The 25534-nt window shown below is 38.6% G+C and overlaps 1 protein-coding gene across 2 annotated transcripts in view; it reads right to left on the bottom strand.

Moving 5' to 3' along the window:
* Positions 1-22504, bottom strand: part of prkcab (protein kinase C, alpha, b) — a 158865-nt gene extending 136361 nt beyond the window's left edge. For both annotated transcript variants that reach the window (XM_053514582.1, XM_053514581.1), the window contains exons 1-2: positions 22212-22504; positions 19488-19519 (exon numbers count right to left, since the gene is read on the bottom strand). In XM_053514582.1, coding sequence (XP_053370557.1) covers positions 19488-19519; positions 22212-22378 — 199 coding nt within the window. In that variant the 5' untranslated portion in view covers positions 22379-22504. The remainder of the gene's footprint in view (positions 1-19487; positions 19520-22211) is intronic.
* Between the last annotated feature and the right edge of the window lie 3030 nt (positions 22505-25534).

A 25534-nucleotide genomic window follows, 5' to 3' on the forward strand; every position in this document is an offset into this window, starting at 1 on the left:
TACTAAACAGCTTAAACGCCTCTTGTTTAAACCTCTGCCAGCATGCTCTGCTTTCTCTCAGGTCTAGAGTCCCATTTCTGCAGTATAATTTTTTAAACAGCTTTCCACGCAGTTTGTAATACTGTAATCTGTACAGATACTTTGTGGTTTTATTAAAACATCGCCCTCATTCAGATGATGTTAGTCGTTATTAATAGAAAGAAAGATCACAGAAAATCACAGAATCTCTGGTACAGTACATCCTGACCATATACTCACCTTAAAGTCACTTTAAAAAAGTATGAATACAGAGAAAAAAATTTTATATTAAAAAAAAAGAAAACAGAGAGAATGTGTGTGTGTTTTTTTTTTTTTTTTTGCATATCCACACACTATTAAGACCCATGTGACTGTCCAGTATGATCCAAAAGTGAATTAATCATAATTGGTCCCCTTTATGACTCAGACAAGAGTGCATTGTTTTTTTAAGTGAGAACTAAAATAAAAGCTACAGAGCTGTCAAATGCAAAGCTTTTAAAGCTTTATTCAAGTTTTAATTTGTTTAAACAATTCACAGCCGCAAGCCAACTCACACGGATACTACGAAGACATATAAATTCAGCCATGGCATCATTTCAAAGTGCTGCCCATACTCCATCACAATTCAGCTGAACACATACACGCAACTATTTTCCCTTATCCACATATTTGAACTCACAAGCACCCACAATTGGTACTCTACAAATAAAAAAGAGAGTATTTCACCCCTCCGACCCACAAAGCAAGGCCAGTGTGTCTCTCTCTGACTGCTCATCATGGCATTTGACCTTGAATTTGAACTCACCTTATCTGCCAAATATTTTTTTTGCTAATTAACCCGCAATTTTTTTGTTACCCTTTTAAAACTTCTTTTCCAAGTTTTCCAATAATTCTGCCACTGACTCAGATATGAATCAGATATGTAGAGGGTCTGTGTAGGTGAGCTTGATTTGGTAGCTTGGTGCTTAGATGATGTTCAAAAAGCAGCCAAATTATATCTCAAATAAAAATGACCATCAGGGTTTTTTTTTTTTTTTAACATAAAAACACACTGATCTCCTATCCTTTTAATTTTAAAATCCTTTTAATCATCCTTCCTGCTCTTGTCTTGCAATTCATTGCTGGTCATCTGGCTGAAACTTTCTGCCCCTTCAGAAGCCTGGATGCTTTTATTTTATTCTTGTAAGCAGATGAAAAATGATCTGCCAAAAGAATAAACATCACTTTAAATATAATATCATCAAAAGTATGGCTTGAGCTATCTGGTAAAGCGGATGTAAGAAAATATCCAAGAAGCAGTCCCAAGGAGCTGCCAATCACAAGCATCTCCGCTCGTCCTGGAGCTACGTCACTTTTCGCGCACGCATAAGGCGCTCGTGTCCAGCAGATGTGTTCCCCTGGCAACCCAAGCGGCCCATTCAGATGCTAGTGGGTGTGTTGAAAAGCCCACGGCAAGTCATGATGCACTCTTGAATGTCATTGGGGTGGAGTGGGAGTGTCGGGGTCACTAAGAGATGAGAGGGGTGAGTTAATTAAAATAATTAGGGCTTGACTAACAAATCCATTACTCATGCCATAAGGGTTTGGAGAGTGGTGATACGCTGAAGGACATGAATGAACAAAACCTTTTTAGATGTACGCTGCTAATAAACAGCGAAACACTCACAGGCTCACAGCCTCTATCACTCGTCTGTAGGCCGGATAATGGAACATGAAATGAATGGGAGTCTGAAAGGGTGTTTCAGCCATTTTGGACTCAATTACAGCTTTGATGACGGGTGTGTATTAAAAAAAGAACGTAAAGAGATGGTATAAGGTCTACAAAGACACTTGATCTTGTTTTATGGAATATAGTGAATCATGGAAAGATCACTGACTGTCTCCTTTCAGTTTCTTTAAGTGGAGTTTATGACCTGTAAAATATGTTTCGATTGATGCAAGGGGAAAGGTTTGCACAACATCAGAGCAACATGCTTGTGGTTTGTAAAATAAATAATAAAAATCTTTATATATTTCACATATTATTTTAAGCAGTACTGTATAAACAATAATTTATATATATATATATATATATATATATATATATATATATATATATATAATGTCTAAAATACACATAAACACATTTTTTCTTTTAAACTAATATTTAAAAATGCACACGAATCAAGACCAGATGTATAAACTGTCGGATTAGTTTGAGTTTGATTTGGTGAATTTTTTTTTTCCCTGTAACCTTTAAACTGCTGTTTTTTTTTCTCTCTTAATGCATTATTCACGCTGGTCATGAGGCAGGGATACAATACACCCTGGATAAGATGCCAGTCTATTGTGGCAGATTATATCTTTGCTATTCCCTGTTATCCTAAATTTGTCTAGTTTAGTCACATTACTTTTTTAATGAAATCATCTAATGATAATATTAGTGTAAAGTAGAATCTTAAGGACTGACATTAACGGTGTTGGTCCATGTTGGATCAAATCCATGAGACTATCATCTGAACATGTGTTTCAACACAAGGGGAAATCCAAACAGAGTCAAATGTATTATATACTCAGCAAAAAAAGAAACGTCCCTTTTTCAGGACTGTGTATTTCTACAATAATGTTGTAAAAATCCAAATAACTTTACAGATCTTCATTGTAAAGGGTTTAAACAATGTTTTCCATGCATGTTCAATTAACCATAATCAATCAATTAACATGCACCTGTGGAATGGTCGTTAAGACCTTAACAGCTGACAGAAAGTAGGCATTTAAGGTCACAGTTCTAAAAACGCTGGACACTACAGAGACTTGTCTACCGACTGTAAAAAACACCCAAAGAAAGATGCCCAGGGTCCCTGCTCATCTGCGTGAACGTGCATTAGGCATGCTGCAGGGAGGCATGAGGACTGCTGATGTGGCTAGGGCAATAAATCGCCATGTCCGCACTGTGAGACGCCTAAGACAGCGCTACAGGGAGACAGGAAGGACAGCTGATCATCCTCGCAGTGGAAGACCACGTGTAACAACACCTGCACAGGATCGGTACATCCGAATGTCACACCTGCGTGACAGGTACAGGATGGCCACAACAACTGCCCGAGTCACACCAGGAACACACAATCCCTCCATCAGTGCTCAGACTGTCCGCAATAGGCAGTCCATGAGGAGGAGATGCACTGCAGTACTTCAAGCAGCTGGTGGCCACACCAGATACAGTACTGACTGGTACTTTTGATTTTGAGCCTCCCTTCATTTAGGGACACATTGTGAAACATTTTGAGTTTATGTCTTATGGTGTTGACTCTTTTAGTGTTCATACAAATATTTACACATTACGTTTTCCGAAAGTAAAAAGAGTTGAAAGTTAGAGGATGTTTCTTTTTTTGCTGGGTATATATGTAAAAAAAAAAGAATATACAGACAGACAGAACAAAGCTTATTTAAGCCGTTATATATTCCCTGCTTGATCACTGCCTGACTACCCCTTAGTTCAAATACATCGAACATTTTTTTACAGACAGAACCACAGATGTGTCATGGGATTAAATGTGTCACCTATTCAGGTCAATCTCCACATTGAAGCTTGTGGAAATTGAAAGATTTCCCACAGAAATTAAACATAGCCACTGGTTCAGGTACATGGATGCAGATGGACTGATGGACCTGACTTAAAAATCAAGCAGGCTTCCAAAAACTCTTCAATGCTGCCCTACACAGATCTACAGATCGGTATTTACTCTTTGAAGCTTCTCAGGACAAGACTCATCAGTCCATCTGCAACTGAAAGACAAGAGTCACTCCTTTGAAGACACCAATGTCCTCATTCGGATGATGACTGATGGTTTGAAAGAGGAGTAAACAAGGCCATCTACATTTAATTGAGCACTGAAAACCCTCTTTGAATAGAGTGGGTGGCCTAAGGCACTACTTAGCACTTGCAATTCTTTCATCACTCCCAGGGAGGTTTCACAGTTCACTCCATAGGGTTTGTTTACCTACCTAAGCCAGCTGTGAACAGGTACAGGTGAAGCATTTTTGACTGAGAAGTGAAACAAACTCACACGCTCCTTCACACACTAGTGTGGGTGTTTAGAAACAGCAATTAGCCTAATCTGCATTTTTTTTAACTAAGGGTGGAAAAAGGAGTACCCAGAGGAAACCCACCAAGCACGGGGAGGAAATGCAAACTCCATGCAAACAGACCACAAGGCTGGAATCGAACCCAGACCCTGGAGGTTCGAAGCGACAGTAGAGCTGCACAATTACTGTAATCAGGAAAAAAAACACAATCTCGATTCATACATACAGTACATGCGATCTCATTTCTGAATGAAGGCGGTTCACTTGTGTGTTTTTCCCTGCATTCAGATCATGCAGCATTCCAAAGTACACTTATTTACTTGACAACAATAACGAAATGCTATATCAGTCAAGGTCAAATAGGGTAACACAAATCACTATTAAATTACCAATCAAGCCAGAAATTAGCAAATGATTGAGCTATACAACTCAATCACTTCTTATTTCTCTTTCTCATTTACGGCGTTCTGCTGTCACTCACATAACGTGGAACAAGGAGGTAGGCGCTAAACATGCTGTTATTTTCATGCCAAAAATTGTTTTGCACCCTGATTTTATTTTTGTTCGCTTAAACGCTCACTTACTCCATCAAACTCACACTTCCGTTATGCTCAACGGAAACTGTATTTCCCGTGCATGCTCAATATTACAATAATCTACTCACTGAATTCCAGCCTATTATAAGCTATATGTAAAGTATATCTATTACATTCTGACGACCTGTTTCTAATTGACTACTTGATGCTATATATATATGTGTGTTCGCTCAATGCGGTCACAAACATGTCCTCCTTCCGCGAGCACCTGCCAAAAAAATAAAACGTTGAATTTTTCGCAAGGAAAGATTGGAAACGTAACCACTATGCCAAAACTCACAAAGCGTGTAGGTGAGATAAGGGTGTTACATTTTCTACAGTTCTTGCATTTATCATGGCATAAGTTCATTATGCATATGTGTTCTTTTTATCAGAATATGGTAAACGTCTCTCACACACACATGCTAAAAACTAATATACATACTACTGTCTGATCAGAGATGGGCAAGTGCAGCTCTACTGTAATTGAGACTTACATGATAAAGTTCCGAGTGTCCAAAATGCACAAGTGCAATATATTAATGTATTATTGTTAATGTTCTATTTATGTTTAACAACTTTTCACTTTATTTACATTAAAATAGGGAAAAGTGACTTTTATTTTAATACATTTATTTTAATTGTATTTATTTTGTTGGAAGAAAAAAAACAAAGAAAGAGAGAGAATCTTGTGAGGGGAATCGTGAGCTCAATTCCCAGGGAGAAAAATCATGATTCACATTTTGTTGAGAATCGTGCAGCCCTAGGCGACAGTACTAACCACTAAGCCGCCTGAAGAAGTTCATTTAAAATATAATTTTGCATTCCATCCAATATCATCAGGATTATGTCATGTCCAACTTTGGTACGTTCTGCAGACGAAGTGGAAAACCAGGTGTTCGAGCAAGTTTTGCAATATGGACGTCAGCTAATTTAGGTCTATCATGTATTATATATTTTCTTTCCTAAACAGTGAACTGTATAGACAAATGTGTTTGTACGTTGGTGGATCCAAAGCTAATACCTAATTTATAATTCCTTCACAGGTAACGAGGTTTACTTTATTTCTGATGCACAGCCATGTTAATTTGAGGGGAACAAGCACCAATTCGGAATTAAACCCCCATGGTAACTTCTGCTGCAGTTGCATGTGATAAAAGGCATGCTTTGCATTTACTCTGTCAAGAAAGAAGGGTTCATTGAGTTGTGCAAAAATAGTAATAGAGCCATCATCATCATCAAATAGAGCAAATAAGGAATGTTAGTATTGTTAATGTTGTTAACCAACCTAGCACTTATTTTTAAGATAGAAAGGTATGTGCCTTTATGTGTTCAGGAACTTATGGCCAGTTTGCAGATGTTTATCCATTATCTGTTTAGAAGTGCATAATAAATGAAAAGAAATGTTATGTCTTTTTCACCTGACTGTACCAAAAAATGTATCAAACTGTGACTTCAAAACAAGGTACACACCCCACCAACCCCTAGAGTGTGTGTGTGTGTGTGTGTGTGTGTGTGTGTGTGTGTGTGCTTGTGCCCTGCAATGGGTTGGCACTCTACACAGAACAATTGGTATAGACAAAAGATGCCTAATATGAAAAAAAATAAAAAAATAAATAAATAAATAAATAAAAAACTGTAAAGTTAACTCACGATTTTCACTGTTCTGTGATACGTATAGTCATAGCAGAATAACAATCACAGTGCTGTTAAACAAACCATACATATTGTCACAGATCTTAAGAGATGTAAGAGAGTGACTTCTGAAAAGAACAATATGAAGTGCAGCGTTGTGTAAGAGTGTTGTTTATTGTTTTAGGGTTCTATCACAGCCCTGGCTCACATATTCCACCGCCCCCTCACTTCTGCCACCCTCGCCAGTTAATGAGCTCGGGTTTTTTTTTTCTAGCAGACAAAAGTGATGGCTCCCCCTTCCTACACAACTATTAAGAGACATCCACTATCAACCCATGTGTCAGCGCTCCGGAAAATCGGGCACATATGAGAGCCTTACATGGTTCCATTTCCCAAAGACTTCCCTTTAATGGATGGATGTCTAAATATAACACAGTGTATGATGCTACTACACCAAGTACCACTATTACATTTACTACACATATCCGTGGTTGAAAGGCAGGGCACATTAAAAGCAAGGAGGAAAGCAGTAGTATTTAAAAAAATAAAATGGGATACTCTTCATAATGAAATCTGTCACTGGGGTAGATAATAATATCTGTAAAATATGTAAAAGAGGTTTTAAAATGCCTGCTTTTAAAGAGCAATACCAGTTATTTGGGAACAAGCAATCCTCAAAAGCCCTAAAAAATATGTAATTTTGTAAATGCTAAAAAAGACCATATGTGGCAAATAAAAAAAGATTTTAAAAAGATGTATGATGAATTATGAGTAAGTATAGTGAAACTAAGATATGTAATCATGAAAGACTTACAGAGAAGTCTATTATATTCTCATGTGCGTTACTGCTCTAATACATCACTTAAAACCAGAACAGGTGGCAAAGTAATACTCTTATTTACCCTTACACTGGGTCATGGTTATCATACTGCTGTACAGCTTCATACCACTCCACTCCCATAAAAGGTTTAAACACCATATGTGCTGCGTTTGCAATTACACTAACCTGACTGAATGGCTCACGGGGCTTAAGCACTGGAAGAAGTGACGTCTACAGCATGTCAGATCAAAGCTGACAGGCACGGTGATGAAGTATGGCCTTTTGGCAAAGGCATTGGTGTAAAGGAAAGGGGCAAGAGAGAGAAAGACAGAGCAGGCATGTGACTGCCAACTAAACAGACCATCTTTACTCAAATCTAAACAATCTCAAAGACAGACCAAACAGATGCACTTTCCAGCAACATAACATTGCAGTTAAACGTCACACGTTCTCCGTCTTGTTGCATCCTCTGGTAAAAAGATTTCCATGGACCAACAAATTCATGTTTATAATTATTATCAACAGTTTCATTTTAGGCTAATGATATAAATGGGTACAATAATATTGAACTTTAGGCAAAATGCGTTTTTTTCCAAAATGTCCAATCATATGAAATATTTTAATGAAAATTGTTGTTTGGTTATATAAGTCATAACTGACTTATGGACATTTAGTAAGTGTTTTAAACCAAAAATTGTGCATATGAGCTTGACAACAGTCTGAATAGTAAAGACGAGAGTCGACGAGGCAACAGTTTATTAAATATGATTACAATGCCTAGATGCCAATTTGATTTGTAGTGCGATCCTGTCAGTATCACAATTTTATAAATAAAACTTTTTTTTATTTAGTTATATATATAATTTTTTTCTTTTTTTTCATTAATATTTAAATTAAAATCTATTTGGCGATAGATACATATATTGTCACAGAAAAGACTGTCTTATGTTTGATGGCTTATGTGTTTTATGCTGCAAATTCCAAAACTATGGTATGGTCTTAAAATCCAATATTAAATACTTTATTATGACTCTATTACTTAATTAATAGTATCTTTCCTTTATCGTTTTTACCTTGATTGACTCTTTATTGTAGACAATCGCTAGTTTTCCCTGTTGGGCGCTTGAACAGGGCCCTTGAACAAGGCCCTTAACCTTTAACTACTCAGATGTTTAATGTGATAAACATATAAGTGGCCCTGTATAAGGGCGTCTACTAAATAAGGTAAATGTAATAATTAGTGCTGTCAAAATAAGTGCGTTAACGCATGCGATTAATTTGAAATATTTAACGCATTAAAAAAAATTAACGCAATTAACGCGGTTGCAGTTTTTTTTATTTCCTGTTGTGGCCGACGTGTGTTCAACGTGCAAAGAAGTATGGATAAGACCAAGGAAGGACTTTTAGACGGAAAGTTTCAGTATAAAACTCTGCCGGATGGTTCTGTGGATAAAACAAAAGTAATCTGTACATTTTGCAAAGCCGAATTTAAATACCAGAGACGTAATTCATCTTTAACATATCACTTAAAAGCAAAACACCCCACCGAAACAATCTCTACAGGGCCTCACCAATGTAAATTGCATTGATTGTTTTGAAATTCAAATGACACAAATGGCACATACCTGTGTTTTTATTTCTGTAATAAATATGGCTTTCAAGCCAACAGTTAATTTGGAGAATATTGATGGTTTATTGCAGGTATGTTGTTTACATGAGAAAATCTGTGTTACAAGTTAAACAAAAATTCCAATAAACAATCATATTTGAATTTAAATAGTTTCATTGTCTTGAGTTTACATTAATTATTTACATTTACATATCCAAAAAGTTTCAGTCTTTTAATTGTGATTAATCGCGATTAATTGCAAAAAATTGTGCGATTAATTAGTTAATTTTTTTTAATCGATTGACAGCACTAGTAATAATATATATAATGCAGTATATATGACAATACACTGAAAAACTTGGTTCTGGAAGCACAAGGTATCATTTTCACTAAGAACTGGCCACCAGACTGTGTGCTATAATCAAATGTGAATGTTATGCATATATGCATACATGCATGTTCTTGTTTTGTTAGCAACAATTAACGCAGCTAATTTGAGTTAAATTTCGACTAAGAGATCTAAATTTTCTTTCTCAAACAGCAAACTGTGTGTGTGTGTGTGTGTGTGTGTGTGTGTGTGTGTGCTTGCGTGTGATTTTTTATTTTTAATGTGACTTGAACAAATACATCTGTATGTTAATTAATATGAAGTTAATACTTGTATGTACATGAAGATTATAGCAATTGATTATAGAAAATTGCAATCAATTTTAATAATTTTAATGTTTTTTCTCTGCAAATCCAGGCAACTGCTGTATACCGTGTGTGTATAACGCCCAAATTGATCTTTCCAATTTTTCTCCCCAAATTTAGTCGTAGCCAATTCCCACCCATTACTATGGCAGTCTTGCATCGACTTTGTGTACTATTTTACCTCAATATATAATATACAGTACATTCTCTACTGCTTATCATGTACACGTTCATGGAGGAGAGGGGAGGGCTGGAACCAGCTCCGGGAGATTTGGGGCACTAGGCAGTAAATATAAACTAAATAAGAATAAATAAATAAATAAATAAATAAAACCAAGATTGTAATGTTAGTGCACCTCCACAACCTAATAAACACATTTGATATATAAAAAAGTATAAATAATTTAGCCCAAAATAAATTTGATCCAATAATAATGTTGTAATGCACTGCCAAACTCCTATTATATGACTCCTATTATATTCACATATAGTATCTCAGTCTAAGGAAAATTACATCGTGGGCCAAATTTCGCAAAAATTGCACAGAATTTGTTCCACATCTGAAAACTAATTGTTTCCAAACAGTTTAACAGATTTGAGGTTTCTTGTTGTCGTAAAGCTTTCTTTCCATCAATTTTTGAACCAAAGACTATAAAACAAGATGTTTCACTTCCTATCAAAACCTATTACACTGCTTAGCTAAAAAATTGCCATTGTAACTCTTGTCTATTAGTTCTTCTGCCTCTTCTTCTATAGTAACTAAACTGCCTGATTAGGTGACAGGATGCTAATAGGATTTTTAAAATTTTTTTAAAAACAGTTGGGAATCCAACTGGGCGATGCTCCACAAACCCATGTAGTTCCCAGTCCCCACTCCGAGAACCATGGATTAAGTCTACATTAAAAGAATCAGCACAATTTTAAAGTTTGACTTTACACAGCTAATTCCCCAGCGTTAATATGGGGGGCCGGGGTAGCTCTGTGGTTAAGGTGTTGGACTGCTGTTTAGGAGGTTCCTAGTTCGAGCAAAGACACCGCTAGGCTGCCACTGTTGCACCCTCGAGCACAGTCCTTCATCCCAAGTGTTTGGGGTGTCAAGCTGGCAAAATGATCCCACAAGTAACTTCCACAGAAACTATAGATATGTCTCCAGGGTGGGGTGTATCCGTCACCCTATATTCCTGAATGGCACGTAGACAGACACCGTTTCACCATCCTTTCACCATCACCAGCATTTATATGAGTCCAGGTGTTTAAGAGTTAAATCAACACTGGGGATTTTACTGGGTAAATGGTATATCTATCCTTCAAGAGAAAACAAAACCAGCTAATAAGAGTTGATAATCTTTGCTCATTTGGATAATAAACCACAAATGAATCACGATCATAATTTTAGTCACGCAATTTGCAATTCCCCAAATACCTCATTAAAAGTGATTCATTCAGCATGGTCATGTAATTTCCACTGAACGTACTGGAGGTGTGTTGACCAAACTGTTCCTCTGAGCCATAACGATGCAAGCAACAAAATCTTTTGTCCTTTATAAAAAATAAGGAAAATAATAACTTTATATGAGACAGGGCCAGTACTGATGCGAAAGACATTTTCCAGAGATTGAATATATGGAAAGAATGAAGTGCCATTGCTAATGCGAAGCAGGTGGATCACTGTGCTGTACTCTACCACTGTTCACTTTCAGACAAAACATCCACTCTTGCTTTCCTCTTCTTGCCAGCCAACCCTATTTGTGGATGATCTGTTTATTCCGGCCTTGTCAGCACTCTGCACACAGAGTTAGAGACACCCTACAGCCGCCCACCCTTCTCCTATATCAAGCATTACCCTTTGAAATGTTCCTTGCTCGCCTCTCTAGTTCTCAATTTGCACATATTTTAGGCCTCGTCAGTAGCTCCTTTTATATTTTGGATGCTACATTACAAGGTATTTTGTCCCAATTTATCAAAAAATCTTTTATTTTTTTTTCTCTCTCATTAGCGAAGAAAAAAACAAAAATGCTTTTTGGTTCTCTGTAAGAAGAAGTCCATGTCCAGAGTCCATGACTTCAAAGGCAAAAAGGAACATGTAGGGGCATAAGGCTCTAAATTATGTTCTGCGTACTGTAAAGCAGTCAAAAGCATATTTTCACTGACAGTGAGCAGTCAGTGCTCCAGACATAATGACAGCCATGTTAATTCTGGACGCTCTGAGAACAGAAGCTGAAGCACTAAACACTACTATATTTGGAAAGAGAATGGTGCCAATTTAAAAAACATAGTCCATCCTGCCAGGCCTTGCACAGGTTTATGGAACTACTGGTCATTATATGGAAGCCATGTTTTAATCCAAATGTTTAAAGAAAAAAAGTCAGCAGGAGGTGGGTGAATATTGTATTTTTAAACTTTGCTCCGTTTAAGTCAAAAGTTAATCGCTACAGAAGCATCTCAGTAGACATGCTGGGAATTTCTGGTCAATCAAACATCAAGTATTGTAAAACTGTATTTATTTAATTCACCCATAAAAATGAATAAGGGTTCAGCATATCTGTTTTATTTTGGACTCATGTTTATATCTTTTTAATTACTTTACTACTATTTACTTTTCAACAGGCATAATATCCCATACAGTGAAACCTTGGGTTGCGAGTAACACAGTTTGCGAGTGTTCTGCAAGATAATAAATAAATTTTGACTAGGTCTTGGTTTACGAGTACCGAGTATCATGTATCACGCATGCGCTTCTTGTTTTGACGCCGAGCATCATGTGATCACAACCGAGTCAACGGTTTTTCTCTCTCCTGTGCTGCGGAATTGTGGGTAATCGTCTCCCCTGCAGCGGTTAGCAGCCACATGGAGTAGATGTGGTAGATAGGTGCTCTGACAATTTTTTATTTCTTCACTCCCACTCCTTCGTCTCTGAATGTTAAATTTACTCTTTAGGATATAATAACTTTGTACTCTACCGGTCTTGGTCATCTATTTTTTACTTAAAATGGCCACTAGGAGTGTTTAAACAGGGAAAAAAGATCACCCTGCGACTGCTCTAACAGTCAAGGCTATTCTGTGCTGTTAGATAAACACTGTGTAGCGTTAGCTGCTGAATTTAAATCCTCGTTTAGTTTATTAGAAAGTAAACTGGACCAAATTTAAGCCCAAGTAAAGGACCATGGCCAGAGCTTACCCTCATTAGAACTCGCTACGGATGACCTGAGCCAAGCGAGTTGGAAAACATCTGCTACGGTCTTCTAGAAGCTACTGAAGGTGGACTCCCTACCGAGTTCTTTTCCAAATTTTTGTGCGAGCTGTTTGGGAGTGAAACACTACCATCCCCGCCTGAGTCCACCATATACTTGTATCTAAACCCGCTCCAGGACAGAGACCTCGGCCGGTTATTCCAGGCTAAAGACCTTCTAAACCAAGAGAGGAGAGGAAAGCTGGAATACCGCGTCAGCAGATTCGTATCATGGACTACGCTCCCAAAGTTTTAAGCCAGCGAGCCGAGTAAAGAGAAGTTAACATTTTTAAATAAAAACTAGATCATTACAGTAAACGTGATCTTCATTGATTTATCATCACAGGCAAGACAGAAAATCACCAGAAAACACCAAAGCACTATACAAGAAAGCTTAGAAAAGCCCTTTTTCTTTAGGCCACAGATGACTAGTGCTGCCCAATCACTCCACTGTGGCGTGCATTGTGGTCTAAGGTAGTGTTCTGCGGTGGAAAATCAAAACACCGCAATACACCTCAATAAGCTCATCAGAAAGACCACCTATGGGACCCCATGTGGCGCAGCGGTAAAGTGCTTGCATTCGGAGATCTCAGGCTAGAATCATGGGTCATGCTGTATGAAAGCTGATTGGCCGAACTCACTCAGTAGGGAGGGATGGGAGATTCTCACATCAATCACAGCGTCTGTGAGCTCACACAAGCGGAAGGAACGGATAACGCTGTCCTTCGAGTGTTGCGCCGCTCCCAACAGGGCATGAGCGAGCAGTTCGAAAAGATAAAGTTGACTGGCGTCATGTGGATCGGAGGAAATATGTCATAGTCTTTGGCTCGCTCTGACTGGTAGTAGAAGCCGTAATGTGGGAGTCCCCTAATAACAGGTGGGAATTGGATACAACTAAATCAGGAAAAAAATGTTTTAATAAAAATATTAATTAATTAACTGTATCACCTATATATATTAACTATTTCCAACTATATCACAGGTCTAACATAGTCTCATTGGAAATATTTACAGACAGAAGAAGGTCCTCCCCTTCCTCCCCAAGACCCTCTTTTTCAGAGGCACATTTTAGTCCTAGACTTACTCAATCAAGGTGTTTGAGGAAATGCTATCGAGGTCAGTTCTACCAGCCATCATCATGTTTCACGTCTCCTCCCAGCTGGATGTATCCCTAGCTTCTCAGAATGAATGAACCATTCTACAAAATTCATTCATATACACAGTTCCCGTGCACACATGCATCACCAACAATTGGCTATTATGAATGTCTGCTTTTTCAATTCTGTACCATGTCATTTTGATGTTGCCCCTTTGTACTTTGAATTTTTGCACCTCATTACATAACACTGTAATTCTGCAGACTATTGCTGAGGTTAATTGTTAATAGATGCTGACTGCTATACATTTGCCTGGGTATATATATATGGGGTCCCATACTGTAGGTGGACTTTTTGACACATACACACATACACTTTCTGACACATACAAATATACCAAATAAACAATACAAATAAACCTGCACTCTCTTTGACCTAGAAATGTGGAGGTGGAGGTGCATGTAGAAGTTTTATAACACTCAAGGTCACTGCCTTGAACGTTCAGAAGTTCTCTACTTCATATACGCTGCTCTGGGGCCCACTGAGCACACACAGACCAGGGGATTTTACATCCCTGCTTCACCTGGCTCTAATGGCCAGCCCTTTAATGAGTTCCAAGTCAGACTAAAGTGTAACTGATGGTGATGAATCACCGAGGCCCTGCCTCATTACCCTTTCTTTGGAGACAGAGACTATTACATGATTCTTCAATCTAACTGTTACACACAGGAGCCTTAATAATTTTTAAGTGAAGTAAAGGGCCAAAGGTGCTTGAGGTATTCAATCTTTCTATTTTCACTTTGTTTGACTTGTGGAAAACATGTTTACCGCACATTTTCCATACATCACACATAAGGTTTCCTGGCATTCTAACATTTGTGTCTAACATAATTTAACCACGTATAACAAGCTATCTGGGTTCAAACAGACTAAGATTTACAAACACATATATGTATTATGAATATGATTTATATCTTTTATACGAATATGATTTCTAACAAAACTAACTTTTTTTTTTTAACTAATTTTGTGTTAGTGCTTTTTACAAAGAAGTCAGCAGGTTTTTGCCATAGACTTCAGCTGTGTGACTCAGTGTGCTGTCCTCACATCGCACATGATTAAAGCCTAGCTATTTGTTTTTTCAATAAGCTTAACTGCAGGATGCTGGTTACTTATTACAAGTTTTATATGGCGGTTTGGTGTCAAATTATATTTCATTCAGTATTTGCATCTACAAAACTGCATGTTCCTGTTTCAGAAAGCATGCACATGTACACTATTTACTCTACTGTACCTCAGCTGATGTACAGTATGTAATGCAGCCAGACATTGGACATTCAGAAACATACTCTATATCAACAGAACTGAGGTTTGGTTTATTTTCAATGTCAAAAAAAAAGTGTGCTGTGTTCTCTCCAACTCATCTGCCGGATGACTACAAACAGAAAAAAATGATAATAAATAAAATAAACTAGAAATAAAATTTGCTTGTCCCAGGTGCCCGGGCTATTGATTTGACTGTACATAATTCAGAGAACTTCGAAAGTCTTCAAGAAGTTCATTCATTCACTCATTCATCTTCCTCAACTCAGTTCTCTGCTGAGTCCAAGAACATGCACTCACTGCCTGGTCCTCCTGTCAACTCTCCCACACTTCCCTTTTCTCACAGCCTACCGCCCATCAGTAGTACCATCTGTAAGCTCCATCTCCATCAATACTTACGTCTTCTGAGTAGTCAAGCCGATTGTCTTCCAGCTTCTGTTGCACAATTACGTGGAGCGGACTTGATGGCAGCAGGTTTTTAAGACATCTTATACTCACATGTTTTGTCAGTCAGCAACATGCATTCATTTAAACCAACGCAAAGTACTGTACACCAGTAAATGAGATCAGATGACAGTATCATGTCTTTATATGAAATGGAATGGTGTAGATTAAATTATAGAATTTAATTACATTGTAATTTACATACGTCACATGTATGAAAATTATTCTTCATGTTCCCAGAACCACATTTTCATAATTTGAGTCCTGGAATATGCCTGTGCCATCAGGGAAGAAAACAAATCCCTCAATGTGATACCCTCACATAATGTTTTTAAGCCTAGAGCTACAGTAACAAACAGAAGCAACCCCAGATCATAACTGCCTCCAGAGGATTATACAGTGGGCGCTATGTACAGTATGATCGGTGCATCTCTTCATGCGTTCCCTTCCTGACACGCCTATCTCACCAGGCCACAATACCTTTGTCTACTGCTCCAACGTCCAATGTTTATGCCTCCCAGAAAATTAAAGCATTTGTTCCAATTTGTCTAACCAACAAATGGTAATATTCTGGCCACACAGCAGTTTAGACCCTATACTGGCAGATCTGGCAGATGCACTGTGCATGTGGAAATGTGGAATTTCACTCATATATGTTTCTACTGTCGATATCTTACCATGCAACTTACGCAAGCAATTATGTGATCTCTGCCTCAAATATACGAGCAATGCAGCTTGTCCACTGTAGGGTTATACCGACCATTGTAACACACTAGGCGGCATGGTGGTGTAGTGGTTAGCACTTGCACCTCCAGGGTCCGGGTTCGATTCACGGCCAGGCTCAATTCCCGGCTCTGTGTGCATGGAGTTTGCATGTTCTTCCCCCGTGCTTTGTGGGTTTCCTCCGGGTACTCCGGTTTCCTCCAACAGTCTAAAGATATGCAGGTTAGGCTAGTCGGCGTCTGCAAACTGTCCGTAGTGTGTGAATGAGTGTACGAGTGTGTGTATGTGTGTGTGCCCGGCGTGGATTGGCACCCTGTCCAGAGTGTACCCTGCCTCGTGCCCTAAGCCTCCTGGGATAGGCTCCAGGTCCCTGTGACCCTGAATACAGGATAAAGCAGTATAGAAGATGAGTAAGTGCGATTTTTTGGGAGGCGTGAGGGGAGGGGAATTACCCCAATATTGGAACAGATATTTCATAAGTCGTCGTCTGATGATTGCCAGATACTCAGCTATGTGGACAGCTACAGTAAGCCAATGCAGGGAGCGGAGGAGTGGGGTGTGTGGAAGAACTTGGGATGGTTGAAAACAAGACACGCAGCTGGATTCTGGATCATCTGCAGGGGACGAATGATGGACAGAGGCAGACTTATGAGGAGTCCAGTCTTGAAATAATGAGGGACTGGACAAGTACCTGAGTAGCCTGTTAAAAAGAAACAAGAGAATTTTCTCTGATGTTCTAAAGAAGAATTTGACAAGAGCGAGTAAGATTAGCCTTGTGTGTGGAAAATAACAGTTGATTGTCCAGAGTTACTCCAAGGTTGCAGACAGTGACTGAAAGAGCGATCCGATTGTTGTCCAGGGAGATCACAAGGTCTTGACAGGGGGATAAATCACATGGGATGAACAACGGTTCGGTTTTACTGAGAAATTATTATAAGAGTCCTTTGCAATGTCACCTGTTATTGTAATTTTTTTAAAGAGGAATTTAACCAAGCTTCGTCCATTTATAAAATAGTTCATAGTAGTGGATTCAGATGTTTCGACCCGCATTGTAAGGTTTTTTCCCCCTTTTCAGAAGAGTACCCTGGGTGTGTGGGTGTGAGACGTTACTGCTGAAGGGAAGCTGCGGTGCTTTGTTTTGAGAGCTTTGTGTAGTGACTGAAATTCCTTTTAATAAAGAGTCTTCCATTGGGAATCTGGCTTCAGGCACATTAGAGGCTTTTAACAAATGTATCTCTTATCTTGATGGCCAATTCCATACCCACTAAAGAACCCACTGCACTGCACACTGCTTCTACAGACCTTGTTAAAACAGTGCTGGTTTAATGAGATATACTGAGAGCAAAGTTTCTGCGATAGATGCTAACCGCTGCCTGTTTTTGCTAGCGCTGGCAGGTTAAATACTCAAAACGTACATAGATGATTGGCACACACACACACACACATACAAGCTTACACAGAAGCACAGAGAGATTCATCTCTTCTGGAAAATGAACCAGGTGATAGGAGATAATCTGATTGGGAATTAACAAGCATTGATGCCTTTGCCATCTGTTGCTAGCTCAGTCCGCAAGCATATTTCTTTTTTCCCGGATCTGACTAGTGTGATTGCCAAAAGATATACAGTTTATCAGCAGATTTTTTACAAATAATTCAACCTACTGTAGTGCTTTCTTTTCTTGAACAAATGAAAGCAGTATGAGCATTTCCTTAATGAATTACACATGCAAACATTATCATATGTTTTATGTGGGATGAAAAAATACAATATTTGACGCTATAAATCTATTACACTTATTGACACCTGCTGCTTTATTACTGCACTTAAAAATGCTATAATTATTATAGTAACAACTTAGCTAGGAACTTATACAGAAAACTCTCTACATACATAACTGCCTTGACAATGTGTACAGTTACTAAAAGGGCATTCGAGTCAATGCGGCACCTTTGATCGCGCAGAATAACAGAACAGAAAGTAAAATACTACATTTATTTCTCGATATAATCCAGTATTATACTAATGCACCTATCCCAGCGTTTTACTTGTGCTTAGATAACATCAAGTTAGAATTTTTTCTCAGTACACTAGGAGACATGATCAGACTGCCTGCTTTACAGCAGAAACACTGGCCTGCCAGGAACTCCTTTTATGGCCCAAACATGTGAAAATGCCTGGAGAAAGGTCAGGACTGTACATGGGGATGTGACAATAACTACAAGCCGAGTTCCTGTAATGTGCAAGTGGTTGATGTGTACAATTTGGGCTGTAGCTTGGTTAACATAGACTATACAGTATTTATTCTAGCCAACTGAAACCATTCAGTGTGCTTACATGCTTATCAGAATGTAAATTTTTAACTACACTTTTTTTCTCCTTAAAAATGATTACTTTATCAGTTTGTTCTGCATGAGTAACCCAGAGGCGACAGTGGCAAAAAAAAAAAAAAAAAACGACCTACGATCACATGAGGAAGAATCCGTAAGCGGAACCAGACTCATAAGGGAACCTGTGCTCTTTAGGTTAATACAGGTGATGCAACTGTAAAAGAATCCCTTCTATGAATGTGTGCTATAAGTACAAGTGTAAGTAAATTTATAAAACAGGAAAGGTGTTTTTGCTAGTATAAGAGCCACTTTGTTGAGATTATCAAACGATTACTGATAAAGGCTTAGGTAAAAAACTAAAACAATCAAAACGAATGCAGCTGCAAGTCATTACAGAAAATCTGTTTGTACCAAAGCAGTCCAAAAAGCACCAAAAGCAAAAATTAAAGACACACAACTTATTTCAAGTTAAAAACATTTTGAAAGACATTCGGTGAACAAGGGCATTTATTCAAATTTAATTTATCACAACTGAGGAAGAGTCCACTTTCCATGTTTATCTAACTTCTCACTTTTTGCACTCCAGATGTGTTGCCATTCATCTAGCTGTGACACATTTTGTACATTTCACTCGGGCACTTTTGAAAACCCGGCCAGGGCCTGGCAGGCGCAACACTTTCCACATTACAGAGGAGTAAATTTCCTTAATATGACATGATGCTTAAACAAACGAAGGTATTATAACCCCTTCATCTGCAACAAGGGCTCCATATTACTGTTATTACAGGAAAGCAATAAAAGTGATGTCTGCTCATTTTATAACTACCATCTTTTCCAAAGCCTCATCAAACATGTTTATGGTAGAGAGTAGCAGACATTTTTAACATGCACACACAACACACACAGATACATTCAATGCACACATTACCTTGGCACTGGAATCCCTGCTTGCCAAATCCCCTGTTGATTAAAAAAAAAAAAAAAACATGCATGAATAATTGTAGAACATATCTAATCAAAACAATAGTAATATACAGTACACAAACAGGAATAATAAGATTCAATTGATATATATATATATATATATATATATATATATATATAGAGAGAGAGAGAGAGAGAGAGAGAATATCTGCTAACAGCTGCACTTTTTATTGTTAACTTTATATACAATAATGGAATAGAGTTATTGTTGCAAAAAAAATAGCAATATTAAACAAATGTAAATGTAAATCAACTTAATTGTTATTAATAAGAGTTAAAATTACATACTAACAATACTTAATATAGAGTGCATCTAAAAAATTGTGTAAAAAATATCTGCAATTTAATTTTAATTCTCAAATTTTAACTCTCAAATATTCAAGATTTATGGCACATAAAGTGAAATATTTCACTTTATGATTTTTTTCTCACTTGATGAACCTTTTTTAGCAACTTTGACTCTAAGTTTAAGTCCATTTCCTGTGTATGGTGTCTCTTGATGCAATGACTGCAGCCTCACTCCACTCCTTGTGAAGCTCTACCAAGTTTAACTTAGCTTTGCTTAACATCTTCTTAAGGCTGCTTTTATCCCTGTTTTTGTGAACCCTTTCCTACCACACTTATCCCATCCAGTCAACTTTTCGTGAATATGCTTTGATATAGCGCTTCTGAACAAACGTCAAGTCAGCAATCTTCCCATGTGGTTGATCATGTACTAACCTAGACCCGAAGGAAAATTACTTAAAATTTAAAATTAAATATTTCAATATTTTGGAAATACTGGATTCTTTTTTATTTCAATAATCTGTAAGTCATAATTGTAAAATAAAAAAGGACTTGAAATATTTCAGTTTACATGCAATGTAGGTAGAATATATGGGAATTTCACTCTATGTACAATTATGAATTAAAAATACATGAATTACATTTTTTGAGATGTGCTGTACTGTCCTTGAAAGTTAATAATGTAAATAAGAAAGTAAAAATGACAGTACATTTCCTTGTCATTGGGTTGTGATGCAGCATTACATTATAATCCAATGATAAATCTGTTAAGTAAAGTGAAATTTCACTAATTAAAGATACAGCACCAGTACTGGGTCAAAGATACATGCTGAAAGTACAAAACATACACCTTGATGATATGACCCCAGCGGCATGAAAAAGTGCTAGACTCTATGTGTTAGACATCATCAAATTTTTTTGAAAAAAATACCAAACTGTACTTTCTCTTGAATTGGCTGGGGTGGTACCGTCAAGGCGACCTGTTTTGCACCTTTGGTGTAGGTGTAAATGATGTACTTTTGGAAGGTGAAGGTGCAAAAGATGTACTGTTGGTAGTATGACTTCAGTTTGTGACCTTTTGTTATTTCTGAGCAACATCATCACTCCTTTAGAAAAACAGCATTCAACTGTGCTTTATCTCTTTCTTATCTCTAGTTGGCTATGCAATGTGCATGTGATGCAGCTTCAAAGCCTTACTTTAGTAAACTGTACATTTATGTATCTTGATGGTACACGACATCCACATAAAAGATATACACAAAAGATAAAACGATGTACTTTTGATGGTATTACTTCAGCAATGAGGAAAAGAACAGTTTGCTACTTTTATTTCTGAAACTGTATTATACATCATCACCCTGCTGGGATAAACGGTATTAAACTGTACTTTTCCTTTTTGCTGTGGTAGTAATGAAATAGAAATCTGTATACAGTAAACTGTACCCTTTACCTGTTTCTAAAGGTAGACTGTTTCCATGTCTCTACACACTGAAGGTGCAACAGCAGTAAAGAAAGGACATTTTATCTACGCTTGTATCTGAGTCCTTGTCTCTGAGCTGGCACGATCAAGGAGACGTGTTGCAGCTTTGTGCTTTTTCCCCCCTACACCCGCACACACACACACAGAGTGTATGTAATGCGCTGTAACTTCGAGGCTTATTTTAATTAAAGACTGTACCTTTATGTAATACACTATAACTTCAAGGTTTACTTTAATTAAAAGCTGTTAATTTTCAGGTACACTGTGTGCATGTTTTCCGGTGAAGGATGCACATTAAAGGGCAGTGATGGCTCAAACAGTTAAGGCTGTAGGTTACTGGGTTTCTCATTTCGTTTCATCCCCAGCACTGCCAAGTTGCCACTGCTGAGCCTTTGAGCAAGGCCCTTAACCCTATTTGCCCCATGGGCGCTGTATACTGGATGACCCTGGTTTCTGATCCCAGATTCCTAACTGGGATATGGGATATGAACAAATGAAAAATCATTTCACAGTGCTGTACGGTACATGTGACAAATAAATCTTAAGCTTAATTAAAAGTGCTACCACCACCACCACCACCACATGTTAAGTGTAGTGTTTTTATTCGAATGCAGACATGGTACCATACTTATGTGTGCAAACTATTTTTCCTCATCACATTCGCATGTCAAACAAGTCCAATCACTTTAGTTTGCACTAAGCGCGTCTGTGCCTCATATAGAAAACGGAAAGAACCGGTGCGTCTTGGTGCGTAATGGTGACAGCCAGGAGCCTGGTCGCGCGCTTAACTGAAAACCTATTTATTACAGGTACTTCCAAAAGAGAAAGTTTATGTCCGTTTGCGCTGGTAAAGTTTCTACTGTCGTGCGTAAAGAGCGAGTCTCCGCACCGCGCGCCTCTTACCAGATGAAGTCGGTGCAGTGGCTGCAGAATGTGGGCTGCTTGAAGAAGCGCGCGATGAACTTGTGGTTCTTCACTTCGTGCACGTTCTTCTGCCGCAGCGCGCCTTTGCGGGCGAACCTGTTCACGAGCGTAGCGGAAGAGTCGTGCATGTGGATAAGATCAGCCATAGCGGGACAGAGGAGCGCACTCTCCCGCCGTACCGCTCAGTCTCTGTCTCTCTCTCTGTCTCTGTCTCTCGCTCCCTCTGTGTCACAGTGCTCGCGTGCACGTTCTGTGTGCTCTTCTCTGTCCCTTTCCTCTCGAGCGCTTCTTTGCTTCTTTCTCTCAGTCTCTCAGTGACGTCAGTCTGGTTCAATTGGCGGCGCGGATCCGGGGAGGTCGCAAAGCGCCGCCTGGTGGACGCAAAAACCCGCTCGTGTCAAATCGCGTCCTGCTCGTAAAGCGCGGCGGGGCTGTTGGAGCAGTGATTCCCAGTCGTTTATTATTATTATTATTATTATATAAGTATAATATGTGTGTGTTGCCAAAAGTATTTGCTCATCTGACTTTATGAGCATACAAGTGGACCTACAGTGGACCATCCGATCCGCACACAACTTGGCACATGTTTCACTCCCATTTTTATCCAAGCTTGGGACTGGCCATCCAGGGACTGTTGTTTGGGCATTAGGTGGGTAAAGAACCCTGGCCTTCCGCATGACAGGCAAGAAACCTAACACTGAGTCACTAATGTCCGCTTTTCCATGTACAGTGCACCCGGAAAGTATTCACAGCGCATCACTTTCTCCACATTTTGTTACGTCCCAGCCTTATTCTAAAATGGATTAAATTCATTTTCCCAATGAAAAACATTCACTTGAGATGTTTGCAAATTTATTAAAAATAAAAAAGTGAGAAAGCACATGTACATAAGTATTCACAGCCTTTGCCATGAAGCTCAAAATTGAGCTCAGGCGCATCCTGTTTCCTCTGATCATTCTTGAGATGTTTCTGCAGCTTAATTGGAGTCCACCTGTGATAAATTCAGTTGATTGGACATGATTTGGAAAGGCACACACCAGTCTATATAAGGTCCCACAGTTGAAAGTACATGTCAGAGCACAAACCAAGCATGAAGTGAAAGAAATTGTCTGTAGACCTCCGAGACAGGATTGTCTCAATGCACAAATCTGGGGAAGGTTACAGAAAATTTTCTGCTGCTTTGAAGGGCCCAATGAGCACAATGGCCTCAATCATCCGTAAGTGGAAGAAGTTTAAAAGCACCAGGACTCTTCCTAGAGCTGGCCGGCCATCTGAACTGAGCGATCGGGGGAGAAGGGCCTTAGACAGGGAGGTGACCAAGAACCCGATGGTCACTCTGTCAGAGCTCCAGAGGTCAGTCTGTCAGAGCTCCAATTGGGGCCTAAAGTGTGCCAAGAAAACATCCCCCACACCATTACACCACCACCACCACCAGCCTGACTCTACTATTTGAATGTCTCAACAGAAATCGAGACTCATCAGACCAGGCAACATTTTTCCAGTCTTCAACTGTCCAATTTTGGTGAGCTCGTGCAAATTGTAGCCTCTTTTTCCTATTTGTAGTGGAGATGAGTGGTACCCGGTCGGGTCTTCTGCTGTTGTAGCCCATCCGCATCAAGGTTGTGCGTGTTTTGGCTTCACAAATGCTTTGCTGCATACCTCGGTTGTAACGAGTGGTTATTTCAGTCAAAGTTGCTCTTCTATCAGCTTGAATCAGTCGGCCCGTTCTCCTCTGACCTCTAGCATCAACAAGGCATTTTCGCCCACAGGACTGCCGCATACTGGATGTTTTTGCCTTTTTACACCATTCATTGTAAACTCTAGAAATGGTTGTGCGTGAAAATCCCAGTAACTGAGCAGATTGTGAAATACTCAGACCAACCCATCTGGCACCAACAACCATGCCACGCTTAAAATTGCTTAAATCACCTTTTCAGAAGTTCAGGAGATTGTCTTGACCAGGACCACACCCCTAAATGCATTGAATCAACTGCCATGTGATTGGATGATTCGATAATTGCATTAATGAGAAATTGAACAGGTGTTCCTAATAATCGATTAGGTGAGTGTAAAATTGATATACATTGTACTGAAATAAATTTGCCAAGTAATATACTTAACTAGTTTAACTTAAACATATACATTTTACAATGATTTACCATTATTTATTTTTGTTCACCTTACATATTTTATAGGGTAGCTAATTTAACAAAATTGTTGGTGATAAAGGCATGTTAGGCAAAGGTGAAATCTCGTCCTGAATGATTGGGTAACTGGGGAGAAAAAAATTCTAAACAAAGTGGCGCGGTGGTAAAGTGTTCGCCCTATCATCCGAAGATTGTGTTTGATTCCCCGGTGATGCTTGAGCTGATTGGCCAAGCTCTCTCAGAGGGGAGGGATGAAAGCTACTTCCCACATTAATCACGGCTCTACAGCCAATCAGAGGTGTCTGTGAGCTCACGCAAGCGGGAAAAAAAAGCATATAGCACTGTCCTCCAAGTGTGTTATGCCACTCCCAAGGGTACGTGAGCGAGCAGTTCGAAAAGATGCGGTCAGCTGGAGTCATGTGGTTCGAAAAAAACGGCCCTCGTTTCGACCCTCCGACTGAGTGGTAGTGGTAGTCTTAATGTGGGAACACAGGGAGGAATTGAACATGACGAAATAAGGGATAAAATCTGGGAAAAATCCTCCCCCACAAAAAAACTAAAAATAAAAATAACAAGCTTTACCAAGAAAGAGTTCAATTTTGAACTTTTCCCAAATTTCACTGAAATTTTATGGTCCAAAGTATTTCACCTTTGATCATGAAAAATAAGAAGCTGCCAACTCAGAGCTAAACAAGGATCGTAAGCAGTGACATTCAAAATAAAGCTTCACCACTTCTTCTTTAATTATTAAAAAACATAATTAAGTTATTTCAATGTGGTGAAGAATGACAAACAAGTTTAGAACAAAGGAGTTTATAAGTGCAGAAATTAAATACAGACTAAACACAGACATGCAGGAAGTAATCAGACACCCACAGTTTTATGATAAAAAGTCTGCACCAAAATGTCTTGCTATTTTTATGATTACTCTTTGTTCTTCATGCTGTTTGAAGATCTGTTGAGAATGTGTCTCTTATCCTTTGACTAGGTGAGCTGGTACTCTTAAAGTTGTTTAAAGAATAGTCAACAAAGTATTAATAATGCATGAATAGCTAAACTTGGTAAAAAAAATATGTAACACAATATATATATATATTTTTGGTATTGTCCACATGCCATCCAGCACATCAGGTTACGGATACCTCCTACCCAGGA

This window comes from Clarias gariepinus, chromosome 16, assembly GCF_024256425.1.
Source record: "Clarias gariepinus isolate MV-2021 ecotype Netherlands chromosome 16, CGAR_prim_01v2, whole genome shotgun sequence".
Taxonomy (NCBI): Eukaryota; Metazoa; Chordata; class Actinopteri; order Siluriformes; family Clariidae; genus Clarias; species Clarias gariepinus.